Genomic DNA, 13,634 nt, shown 5'->3' with positions numbered 1-13,634 from the left:
TTCCGAGCACTGCCTGTAGTTTTCCGCTAAATATGGGTTATCGACGTACTCGGGAGAAATTGCACAACAAATTTTGTTGCCCAATTACTCCTGCTTCTCTTGTGAAAATGAAAAGTTTGGGGCAAAACCAACATATTTGATGGAAAATGTGATCTTTCATTTTCACGGGTTAGCGTTATAAAATTCTGTGAAGCACTTCTGGGTTCAAGGTGCTCACCAAACCTCTAGAAATATTCATTGAGGTGTGTAATTTCCAAACTTGGGTCACTTGTCAGGGGGATTCCACTGTTTAGGCACATAGGGGCTCTGCAAACACGACATGGAGTTAACTATCTATTGAAGGCAATTTTGTAGTCAAATGGTGCTCTATCCCTTCCAAGCCCTGCCGTGCGCCCAAATAGTAGTTTTCCTCCACATATGGAGTATCTGTGTACTTGGGAGAAATTGCAACAAATTTTGGGGTACATTCTTTCCTTTTTCTCGATTTAAATGAAACATTTGGGACCACAGCAACATTTTTGTGGGAAAAATGTAAAATTGTATTTATTCTTTCTTCCATATTGCTTTAATTCCGGCGAAGCACCTAAAGAGTTAATAAACTTCTTGAATGTGGCTTTGAAGACTTTGAGGGGTGCAGTTTTTAAAAGGTGTTACTTTTGGGTATTTTCTGTCACATAGGCACCTCAAAGTCACTTAATTTACAAAACCAACATTTTTTATTTTGTTGGAAAAATGAAAAATTGCTGATAAACTTTTAACAATTGTAACGTAACAAAAAAATTGTTTTAAAAAAAAGTTGCTTATGTAAAGTAGACATGTGGCAAATATTAGTTTATTTATTTTTAGTGGTATGACCATCTTTTTTTAAAGGCATAAAAATGAAAAGTTTGACTTTTTTTTTAATTTGTCAAATTTCCAATCTTTTCATAAACACAAAGCATATTGACCTAAATTTACCACTAATATGTGTCATAATTACTGAGATATGATGTCGCATTCCAGAATTATTGCCACACATCGGTCAGAATTGAAAAATGTTGCCTGGTCAGGAAGGGGACACCATGACTTTTTGAGGGTTTCCAATATAAATGCCCCTCAGTCACTTCAAAAATAGATTTTGTAAATGTCTATAAAAAATTTCTGCTTAACTTTTAAGCCTTCTAACAGCCAAGCAAAATAAAGAAATGTTGGAAAAATTATGTTAACGTCTTAAATGCTTAACTATTTTTTTGTGACCTAGCTATCTGGCTCCATGACAGTAAATTCTGAGTTTCAAAATTTCTAATTTTCCAAATTCTAAATCATGCTGCTCTCAGATTACATAGCAAAAATTTGGTGACAGATTCTTTAACCCCCCGAGGGTGGTCGGCTCATTAATGACCAGGCCAGTTTTTACAATTCTGACCACTGTCACTTTATGAGGTAATAACTCTGGAACGCTTCAACGGATCCCCCTGATTCTGAGAATGTTTTTTCATGACATATTGTACTTCATGATTGTGGTAAAATTTCTTCAGTATGACTTGCATTTATTTGTAAAAAAAAAAGACATTTTCAAACTTTGAATTTTCATGCCCTTAAATCAGAGCGATATGTAGCACAATATAGTTAATAAATAACATTTCCCACGTTTCTACTTTTACATTTCCCACGTTTCTACTTTTACATTTCCCACGTGTCTACTTTTACATTTCCCACGTGTCTACTTTTACATTTCCCACGTGTCGACTTTTACATTTCCCACGTGTCTACTTTTACATTTCCCACGTGTCTACTTTTACATTTCCCACGTGTCGACTTTTACATCAGCACAATTTTAGAACCAATTTTTTTTTTTGTTAGGAAGTTATAAGGGTTAAAAGTTGACCAGTGATTTCTCTTTTTTCCAACAAAATTTACAGAACCATTTTTTTTAGGGACCACATCACATTTGAAGTGACTTTGAAGGGCCTTTATGACAGAAAATACTCAAAAGGGACACCATTCTAAAAACTGCACCCCTCAACGTGCTCAAAACCACATTCAAGAAGTTTATTAACCCTTCAGGTGCTTCACACAAATTTTTGGAATGTGGAAGAAAAAAATGAACATTTTTATTTTTTTTTCACAAAAATTTTACTTTAGACCACAATTTTTATTTTCGCAAGTGTAACAGAAAAAATAAAGCCCAAAATTTGTTGTGCAATTTTCTCCTCAGCACGCCGATACCCATTATGTGGGGGAAAACCACTGTTTGGGCGCACGGCAGGATTCAGAAAGAAAGGAGCGCCATTTGAGTTTTTGAATGTAAAATTTGCTTGAATAATTAGCGGATGCCATGTTGTGTTTGGAGAGCCCCTGATGTGCCTAAACAGTGGAAACTTCCCACAAGTGACACAATTTTGGAAACTAGACCCCTCAGGGAACTTATCTAGATGTGTAGTGAGCACCCTGAACCCCAAGGTGCTTCACAGTAGTTTAGAACATGGAGCCGTGAAAATAAAAAAAGCTAACTTTTTCCACAAAAATGATCTTTTAGCCCCAAATTTTTCATTTTCACAAAGGTAAGAGGTGAAAATTGACCCCAAAAACTGTTGTGCAATTTCTCCTGAGTGCACCGATACCCCATATGTGGGGAAAATAGACTGTTTTGGCGCACGGCATGGTTCAGAAAGAAAGGAACACAAAATTGGCTGGAATTGAGAGTGGAAGCCATGTCGCGTTTGGAGAGCCCCTGATGTGCCTAAATAGTGGAAACCCCCCACAAGTGACCCCATTTTAAAAACTAGACCCCTCAAGGATTTTATCAAGGGGTATAGTGAACATTTTGAACTTAGAGGTACGACACAGAATTTGATAACATTAGGTCATCAAGTTGTCATTAGTCTTGAGTGCAAGTGCTCGCTACTTGAGTACTCGGGTATGCACCATGTATCGCGAGTGCTCGAGTGACATGTTCGAGTCCCCGCTCGCATGTTTCATGGTTGTTAGACACCCAAAAAAAAAAAAACATGCGGGGACCACTCGTGCATGGCAGGCAATCAACGCAACTTTTTTTTTTTGGCAACGAAGCATATGGGGCGGAGACTTGAGCATGTCACTCGAGCATCCGCGATACTCAGCGCATACCTGAGCACCCGATGCAGACTCAAGTAGTGAGCACTTCCGCTCAACACTAGTCACCATATCATCTTTTTTTTTTTTTTTTTTCACTTTTAAAGAAATCCCAACCCTAACCCTAGCGTTTATTTTTTACATCGTTCCTCGTGCGGTATAAGTGATTAGACGACCTTATTCTTCGGGTCGGTGCGATTACAGCGATACCAGATTCATATCAGATTTTTATGATTGATAGCTGTCACACACTAAGACGCTTTTTTTTTTTTTTTTTTTTTTGCATAGACTAGTTTTAGAATTGCCATATTTTGAGAGCTATAATTTTTCCATATTTTGGCCGACAGTCATGTGATGGCTTGTTTTTTATTGGTACCATTTTTGGACACGTGACATTTTGTGATCGCTTTTTTCTTCCGATTTTTAGGAGGCAGAATAAACAAAAAGCAACAATTCAGGAATTGTTTTTTTTTTTTTTGTTTTTTTTTTTGTTTTTTTTAATGCATTTCCACATGTGGTAAAATTGATAAGGCAGCGTTATTCTTTGGGTCAGTACGTTTTCATCAGTGCCACATTTTATATATTTTTTTTATGTTTTGGCGCTTTTACACAATAAAGAGTGTTTTATTGAAAAAAAAATTTTGTATCGCTTTTTTCTGTGACCTATAACTTTTTTTATTTTTTGGCTGATGGAGTCTTCTACATCTCCCTTCTCCACTGGTAGAATCTCCTAGCAGGTTATCCAGTATGCATTCAATCAGACAACGCCACAGCCGTGGCATACATACACCGACAGGGCTTAACACGCCGCAAATCCGTTATCACGGCGGTCTCATGGATTCTGGTCTGGGCCGAGTGACACGTGCCAGCAATATCGTCAGTACACATTCTGGGGGTGGACAATTGGGCCGCCGACTTCCTTAGTCATCAGACTCTCCTCGGGCGAGTGGACACTCAACCCCATCGTGTTCGATAAGATCTGTCACAGATGGGGCACCACCGACGTCTATCTAATGGTGCCTCACTTCGTAGCCAGGTCTCGCTACCCCTCTGGCAGTCGGTTATGACACCCTCCTCATTCCATGATTTCATTTTCATCTTCCTTACCTCTTTCCGCCTCTGCCACTGATCCCGAGAGTCATCAAGAAGATCAAGGCAGAGGGAGTCCCAGTAATCTTGGTGGCTGTAGACTGGCCCAGAAGGGACTTACTCTCTCTCTCTCAGGGTCCCCTCTTCCACCAGAATTCTCGGTCTCTGAATTTAATGGCATTGGTTTTGAGAGAAGCATGTTTTTCATCCCAGGTCATACAGACCATGGTCAGAGCAAGAAAGCCCGTGTCCTCACGCATTTAACATCGGACTTGGAAGGCCTTTTTTTTTTCTTTCTTTTTTTTTTTTTGATGGTGTGAAAACAACCTTTTCTGCTCACATGTCTTTTTCTCTTCCATCCATCTTGGCTTTTCTCCAGTTGGGACTCGACTCCGGGCTTTCTATCAGTACTCTCAAGGTTCAGATCTCTGCACTCTCAATTCTTTTTAAACGGAATTTGGCTTCTCGTCCCAAGCTCAAGACCTTCCTTCATGGAGTTGCTCGCCTGGCTTTGCCTTATTCCCCTCCTGTAGGCCTTTGGGACCTAAAATAAGCAAGCCCCCTTCGAACCTATCCATGACATCTTGTCGTCATTCCTTTCCTGGAAGGTTGCCTTTTTGGTAGCCATCACGTCCATCAGAAGAGTTTGAGCTGGCAGCTCTCTAGTCGCTCTCCTTTTCTCATTCTCCATCAGGACAAGGTAGTTTTCAGACCAGTTCCTCCTTTCTTAAGGTAGTCTCCTCATTCCACATCAACGAGGACATTGTTCTGCCTTCTTTCTGGTCATCTCTGGTTCATCCCCTTGAAAGATCCCTTCACAATCTGGACCTGAGCAGAGCTCTGTGTCTACCTATCAAGGACCGCTTCATTCAGATGTTCTGACACCTTGTTTGTCATCTGAGGGTCATCGCAAGGATCTCCCTGCTACAAAATCTACCCATCGCTGAATTCGCTCGGCTATACTGGAGGCATATCGCGCTACACACAGGCCACCCCTTCCGGGAGTAAGAGCGCTCTCCACCCAAGTGTTGGGGGCTTCCTGGGCTGTTTGCAAATCTGGGTTTCAGAGGCCTGTTGGCAAAGCTGATGCCTGGTCATCTCGTTACACTTTCACAAGGTTCTACAGAGTAGATATCTATGCCTCGGTTGATGCTGGCCTAGGTATGAAGATTCTGCAAACGGCGGTCGCCTGCCGTCCAAGCTGATTTGTCAATTATTCTATTCCCTCCTTGGGACTGATTTAGGACATCCCATGGTTACCTGTGTCCACCAATGAAGCAATAACGAAAGATGGATTTTTGGTACTCACTGTAAAATCTTTCTTAGAGCCTTCACTGGGGGACACAGCATCCTCCCTGGTTTATGCCTATGTTGGGCCTATGTGCCTCTGTTGGGCCTGTATATAGTTCGGTTGTTTGTTGCTTCTCTTACTGCTTGTTCACTAACTGACGAGCTTTGTGCCAGTCGATGGGTGTATACTGCTGAGGAGGAGCTAATTCTTTTTTTGCCTAGCGGCCTCCCAGCGACAGATGCATACACTCATGGCTACCTGTGTCCACCAATAAAGGCTCAAAGAAAGAGCTTTTACGGTGAGTACCAAAAATCCCTCTTTTGCGGGACGAGTTACAGATTTTTTTGTTGCCATTTTGGGGCACATAATGTTTTATGATTGCTTTTTATTCAGATATTCAGACACAATGAACAAAAAACAGTAATTTAGTTATTTATGTTTTTTATTTTTTGCGCCGTTCACTGTGTGGTAAGTGATAAGACTGATTTGTCCATTGGGTCGGTACGATTACAGAGATACCAGATTTATATTGTTTTTTTTTATGCTTTGCTATTTTTATACACTAAAAACAATGTTTTACAAAAATGAATTAGTTTTTACATTGCCATATTCTGAGAACTGTAACTTTTTTTTTTTTTGCTGAATGAGCCATATTGCAGTTTTTGTTTTGCGGGACGGTTTGGCGATTTTAATTTATACCATTCTTTTTTTCTTCATATAACTTTTTGAAAGCTTTTTATTAAAAATTTTTGTGAGTCAGTCTGATGAAAAAGTGACATTTTTGGTGGTTTTTTTATTTTCTTAACGCCGTTAGCCGTAAGGAATAAATAACGGACCAGTTTTATAAAGTGGGTCGTTCTGGATACGGTGTTAACAATTGTGGGGGTTTTTGGGTTGTTTTTTTTCACAAACACTGCTTTTTGAGTGGCAAAATGACTTTTTGTGATTTGGGTGTGCTTTTTTGGGTGTTTTTTACATATTTTATTTTACTTTTTCACTTTTCTTTGTACTTCGTCCCACTGTGGGACATTTTTCGTGTACTGCAGTGCATGAGACGGTCAGTGAGTCACGGAGTGTGCTTGTGAGACCAGGCTTATAGCTAGATCTTACGGACCATCGTACCCTGGGGTCATCAGATGACCTCTAGGTACCATGATAACCATCGGTACCCGCAGTTTTCATTTTGTGGGTCCCATGGTTACAAAGGGGATCTTGCAACCCCCTTACAACCATTTAAATAGCTCTGTTGCGATTGACAGCAGTATTTGAGGGGTTAATTTGCCCGATCAGTTACAAAAGCGGCCAGGGCCGATTATAGCAGGGTGTCAGCTGTCGCATACAGCCGACGGGCAGCGCTACAATCTTATTCCCAATCGCCGTTTTAAAACAAATCAGGAATAAGGCCCCTTTACAACTGCCGTTCTAATACGTATCGGCAGTCGTTAAGGGGTTAAAGTTTCAGCTGTTTTCAAGACATATCCACCTAAATTTACCCCTGAAATAAAGCACAGTGTCACGAAAAACCCTTTATATGGCCTATTCAGAAATGCTAAAACTGGCAGTGACAGGAAAAGGTTAACTGCCACAAATTGTAGGACATTTTCCTGTGCGATTATACGACGTTTCTTTTAGAATTGTCACTTTTGTTCCGGTAGGAACAGTGATTCAGACAGAACGTGAAGGTTTCCTTTTGCCTTATGCTTTAATAAATCTTTATTTTTATTATAGGATTACTTGCATACATATTTGCGCACAAACGGAGGTATTCAAAATCAAGAGATCTTGTTGGTACATCATTTACAGAGAGCAAATTACATACCAGCTTTGCGGCTAAACCAGTCACTGAACAATTATCACCTAGTAAGTCCCCTGTTTCATTTTAAAGAGTATCATGAATATATATGTAAGTAATAACAATAAGTGAAAGTGATTCCATAGTTCTGTCTTTTAAGGACTGGAAGGGCTATCTCTCCTTTTCAAAAATAGTTTCTCTGACTGTTCTGTCTGAACACTGAGATGGTGAGGTGCCAGCGCCGAATACATGCCTTATAATGCCCCTTTTAAATACAGTATATAGATGCTTGCAGCTTCACCCCCAGTTGGAGGTGTCTGTTTTCAGGAAACATAGGAAAGGGTTCTTTACAGTCAGAGCAGTCAGACTGTGGAATGCCCGACCACAAGAGGTAGTAATGGCAGACACTATAACAGCTTTTATACACGGCTGGATGATTTCCTTGATACACGTAACTTTGTGGGTTATAGTTAATTTAGTGACAAAATGTACAATTGGTGGAAGAAGGTTGATGGACCTAGGTCTTTTTTGCAACCTATGTAATTATGTAAAATATCTTTTTATTTTGTGTTTCACACATTTTTTTAACATCATTAAAAAAGATTTTCTTTTTTTAATTGTTGGCTTGGCATATTATCCCCCATTACAGAGCAAATCTATCGCATCAATGCATTGTAAAGCTCATCTCGATCTGGTCTGGCTCCTTCCTGACACTAATTGGTCATATAATCGCTGGGATCAAAGTGTAATGGGATATTACGGCTTCCTAAATGGCATACATCCCTGACTTGAGTAAGAAATCAGTCCAATGTTGAAACATGTAGCCTTGTATTCCTTTAATAATTTCTGTTGATGACTTTACCTGCCTGTCATACTCTGCAACGCTCGTATCACCCCTTTTTTTCATTTAATTTATAAACTTTTTGTTTGATCTGTATACATTGCTTTTTTCAGCAATGTATACAGCGATCGTGTAATTTCTGCCTTCTTTACGGGCAGTTCTCCATTCCTGCTGCTGCACATCTCCATGCAGCTGCTGATTCTGCAAGGATGTTCCAAAACTAAATTGCAGAGTCATATGCAGACCTCACAGACAATTTTGGCAATCAGCAGGTTATTAATTATGTAATAATTGTTGGCTAAAGCAATCCCCCATAGTCATTTTGCTATGTAAAGATTACGTTGCATTTCGTGAGGAGAGTATCTGAAAAATGTGTTCAGCTATGGATGTATTTTTATACTTTTTCTTTTCTGTGCAGAATGATTTTGACAGATGCCAGCTGGAAAGAGGAGCTGCCAGAAACTCTATAGTGGATCACTATGTCAAAATACTCCCAAGTGTGCAGCAAACTCTGGCCAGATCCTATCCTTCTATTGTTTGGAAGAAAGGTAACTGAAAGTTGTAGCTTTCGGCTGTATGTAATATCTTATTAACTTCACCTTCATTAATTTTGAGGGGACAGATATTGGAATTGCTTTGGCATTTGCTGGAAATTCATAGTTTTCAAGTCAGATGAACTTGAGGTTACTTTGCTTACTTTCTATTACAGCTGTTTAAAAAACATTTAAAGGGATACTGTCACGTTTAATAATGGTACAAACCTGGCAATATAGCGTTAATCTGCAAGTTAGGCTGGGCAGGACTTAAAGGAGTTGCCCACTGCTTTAACATTGATGCCCTATCCATAGGATAGGGCATGAATGTATGATCGGCCAGGGTCCCGCCCGCGGCATCCCCACCGACCAGCTGTTATCGGTGCAGCGGCCGCCGGCCGGAAGTCCTTGCCTGCGGTGCTTGGCTGTCTGTCTGTAGTGGCCGCCGCTTGTAACTGCACATCCTCCTCCCATTCATCGGGAGGCCGATGTTCAGTTACAAGCGGCGGGCACTGCAGGTAGAGACTTCCGGCTGGCGACACCTGACACCGATAACAGCCGATCGGCAGGGGTGCCGCGTGCGGGACCCCAGCCAATCATACATTGATGCTCTATCCTACGGATAGGGCATCAATGTAAAGTAGTGGATAACCCCTTTAAAGCTACTTTGTCCTGAAAGTGCAGCTTCTTAGAGAAAATGAACTATATTACTCCAGGGAGTCGCTGACTTTAAGCCATACAGACAGGTGTGCCCGGCCAGTCACCGCTCACAGCACTTTGACTGACATCTGGCTCTGCACTGATGCACATAAGTAATATAAAGCCTCAAATGTTCCACCCCTCGCTCCAGGTCTGATCTGAGCTCTGTAAGAAATGACCGATCAATACACCACATGGGTCTGTTAGGGGCACCGACGTGTGACGTACAAATAAAAACAATATGCATGTGTCAGAGATGACTAATGGAAGTACCAAATGTAAATGTATAATGTACAGGTAAGAGCAATGCGTATTCAGTGAAAAGAAAGCGATATATAGTGGGACTGCGCGTATGACCTTCATCTCCAGCTTCATAAATAGTGTTCAATTCTTATGTGCAAAAGTTCTGCCCATAGACCAATGTGTAAATGCCAAGACAGGAACATTATGGATTGTCGTCTGCCTATTAATACAAAAATGTATGCATAAAATAAACAGAAATGTAGTATCAACATATACTAGCGCCAAAGGAGATGGTAAGGAAGAAATACTAGGCTGCAGCCAGAAGCACGGGTCCTGTGTGACGGCCCGTAAATAGTCATAAATAGATGGTACTGTCGCACTGATTGGAGGTAGCAGAGAATAGAAAAGAGGAGCACGCAAAACAGAAAGTAATATCTAGAATTTATATTAAACAAATTTCACAATGGAAATTAACTTGGACAATAAAATAATATTCCTAAGGAGACAAGCTATATATGATATTTAGGCAAAGCGTTAATAAATATAATGTTTCTCTGTTTAACGTCCATTTGCATGGTAAGAAATGCTGCTGCTATTGGAAACGTGCCTGCTATGCCGCTAAATAGCTCATAGTCTGTAAGAATGAATACACGGTGCTTAGTAAAAGCATACAGTTAGTGGGGCTGGTCCCTTGATTAGAGGCGTGAATTCCTGGTGAGTAAAGAGTGCGGGGTGTCTACTCCCCTGTACGTACTCCGAAGCCCACAATTACCTGCTGTCAGGTCCTGGGCCATACAGTAAAGCAGGGAGCTGTAATCTCCTAAGTGCTATGTAGAGCCAGGGCACTCCGTCCGGTAGCATCCCTGGTAACCACACGGGCGGAAGGAGCTGGTGACGTCATAGCTGCTGACTATGGTGTCCTATGAAGGCCAGAAAAGAGGCTTCATTATTCATCATTCTTCAGATGATTTGTCAGTGTAGATGAAATAGTATTAAAGGAGTTTTCCAGGCTAAAAAGAATTCTGCAGTCTGTGACTGCACACTGCCGAATTGTGATAAGTTTACAATGCGCATACTGCCACAATTTCCCTTTCAATTGGGTATTTATACAATTTGCATAGTTGCAGCCAGTTTGACTCTCTCGGCCACTACTCTCAATGAAGTTGGCACATGACCACCCACTCTTGTTTAGAATATAGGAGAATTGTTAATTTGTGCTGATTGCACTCAGTCATGATTCGGCAGTCTTCAGTTACATGGTGACGGCAGACAGTTCTAGCGGGCAGCAGAGTTGTCACCGGATAGCGGCCTGTAATGTCTGTAGGTTTGACTACTCTACCATTGTTAAAATACAAATACATATCCAAAATATTCAACACTAAGCAACAGTTTCTTGTTTATTCTAGTGACAAGACCCAAACCTTTATCTACTGTTGCAAAACCGGCTCCCTCAGGGAGTGTGATTACCGAAGCTGACTTTATCCGTAACGTGCTGCTGAAAATAAAGGAAGTGTCTGCAGCTAGTGAGAGTAGAGACTTCTCTCCTTATAAAAGGTAAGAAATGTGCCTGGGCTTTCATCTGAGAATCCATTTATGGTACTCCCATTCCTACACAGTACTTAAGCTCTTCTATGTTTGAACCAATGTATCTTTTGTGGCACAGTGACATTAAAATGCTTTTGGTAGGAGACCATTTCTGTAGAGTTCTGTAGCTGTAGTCAAGAGACTTGTCTTGTTCTGCTTAGTCATGTAAAACTCAAATGGTATAAATTAATAGAATAGTGAGACATTAAAGGGGTTGTCTGATATAGAAATATCATTTAAGTATGTTTCTCTTATGAAGTGCTCTTGGTCCCCTGACTGCAGCAGTCAGCCTGGACTGGACATGTAATGTGCTGGAAAGTGAGTATGCCTTTTTTTTTTAAATACATATTTTAAGTGCATACATGCATTGCAAATATATATTTTTCCAATACCGGACAACCCCTTTAACTGACTTGTTTAAAACAAAAGGTTTTTTTTGTTTTTTTTTTAAAGTGGTTGCCCATTAAAAGACTCCTTTATTGCTGGCCCCATAAATTAAAAAATTCTCTACTTCCTGGATCTGCATTGCTCCTAGATTGTGTACTCCGCCAGTGTCTTGATGAACAATAATGTCTCATGACTCATGTAAGCCACTGATTGACTACAATCTTCATAATTACATCTTTGCAAAAAGTTTATTCGCCTCAGGATAGAAATGTGAAGGCTGCTGTCAGTCTGCAGCCACCGATTGACTGCGGCAGTCATGTGACCTCAGGAGACATGAAGATGAGTGTCCGTCCTGCTTCGTGTGTGCTCAAGTAGGATTCTACCCTAAATATTTATATAGCAACATTGATTCCATGGTGCTGTACATGAGAAGGGGTTACATGCAAAATACATATCACTTACAGTAAAGAAGCTAACAATGATAGACTGATACAGGAGGAAGAGGGCCCTGCCCTTGCGGCTTACATTCTACAGGATGATGGGGAAGGAGACAGTAGGTTGAGGGGTTGCAGTAGCTCTGGTGTTGGTGAGGTGGCAGCAAGGTCATGGCAGCCTGTAAGCTTTCTTGAAAAGATGGGTTTTCAGGTTCTGTCTGAAGGATCCGAATGTGATGGCTAATCAAACGTGTTGGGGCCAGATTTCCAGAGGATGGGGAATATTGGGGACAAGTCTTTTAGGCGATTGGGTGAAAAACTAATGAGTGTGGAGGAGAGAAGGTGGTCTTGGGAGGACTGGAGTTTACGTGAGGGAAGATATCGGGATATTAGTTTGGAGATGTACGGAGGAGAAAGGTTATGGATGCCTTTGTAGGTCAGTGTTAGTAGAAGTTTGAACTGGATATGCTGGGGAATTGGGAGCCAGTAAAGGGACTTGCAAAGAGGGGAAGCAGAAGAGTAGCGAGGAGAGAGATAAACTAGTCAGGCAGCAGAGTTAAGGATGGACTGGAGAGGTACAAGAGTGTTAGCAGGTAGGCCACAGAGGAGGATGTTGCAGTAGTTGAGGCGGGCGATGATGGGGTATGCACAAGCATGTAGTAGATTGAGGGTTTAGGAAAGGACGGATTCTGGAAATATTTTTAAGCTGGAGGCGACAGGAGGTGGCGAGAGCTTGGATGTGCTGTTTGAAGGATAGGGCAGATTCAAGGGTTACTCTGAGGCAGCGGATTTCCGGTACGGGGGGAAGCTTGATGTAGTTTATTACTACAGATAGATCAGGTGGGGAAGATATGTGAGATGGAGGAAAGATAATGAGTTCAGATTTATCCACATTAAGCTTGAAGCGAGAGGAGGAGGATATGGCAAATAGATACTCAGGGATTCTGGACAGCAGAGGTGGATCTGAGTGTCGTCAGCATGCAGATGCTACTGGAAGCCATGGGAATTTGAGTGGTCTCCAGCCAAGGGTATAGATGGAGAAGAGTAGGGGTCCTAGGACAGAGCCTTGAGGGACTTCAACAGAGTGAGGGCCGGATGAGGAGGTAGAGTGGGAGATTCTAAATGTGTGGTTGGAAAGGTATGAGGTGAGGGCAAGGTCTTTGATGCCAAAGGAAGAGAGGATTTGTAGTAGATGGCAGTGGTCAACTGTGTCGAAGGCAGATGACAAATCAAGGAGGAGTATTGATAATTGTCTGTTAGCTTTGGCTATAAGTAAGTTAGTGATTTTGGTCAGGGCCGTTTCAGTAGAAAGGTGAGGACAGAAGCCAGATTGTAGGTCGTCGAAGAGAGTTAGATGAGAGGAAAGTTCAGCGTGAACTGCTGTTCAAGGAGTTTGGAGGCGAATGGGAGCAGCAATATGGAGCGATAGCTGGACTTAGCAGTTGGGTCGAGCAATGTTTATTTGAGGATAGACGTGATTGTGGCATGTTTAAAAGCAGAGGGGAAGGTAGCAGATGTTAGTGATAGGTTGAAGAGATGGGTTAGGGATGGAATAAGTGTGGTGGTGAGGTTGGGGAGGAGGTGGAATGCGATGGGGTAAAGTGCACAAGTAGTGAGGTGTGATTTGGAGAGGAGATGAGGAAGTTCA

At 41.4% G+C, this 13,634-nt stretch overlaps 1 protein-coding gene across 1 annotated transcript in view; it reads left to right on the top strand.

Moving 5' to 3' along the window:
- LOC141221658 (protein ELYS-like) overlaps nt 1–13,634 on the top strand; it is a 106,104-nt gene that overhangs the window by 54,963 nt on the left and 37,507 nt on the right. Inside the window, exons 22-24 of the mRNA XM_073666555.1 lie at nt 7,202–7,333; nt 8,525–8,654; nt 10,988–11,135. Coding sequence (XP_073522656.1) covers nt 7,202–7,333; nt 8,525–8,654; nt 10,988–11,135 — 410 coding nt within the window. The remainder of the gene's footprint in view (nt 1–7,201; nt 7,334–8,524; nt 8,655–10,987; nt 11,136–13,634) is intronic.

The sequence above is a fragment of the Phyllobates terribilis genome, unplaced genomic scaffold (assembly GCF_046119375.1).
Source record: "Phyllobates terribilis strain yellow unplaced genomic scaffold, ASM4611937v1 Scaffold_327__1_contigs__length_2127877, whole genome shotgun sequence".
NCBI lineage: Eukaryota > Metazoa > Chordata > Amphibia > Anura > Dendrobatidae > Phyllobates > Phyllobates terribilis.
Note: the sequence above shows the minus strand (reverse complement) of the source record. Positions and strands in the feature narration are given on the sequence as shown.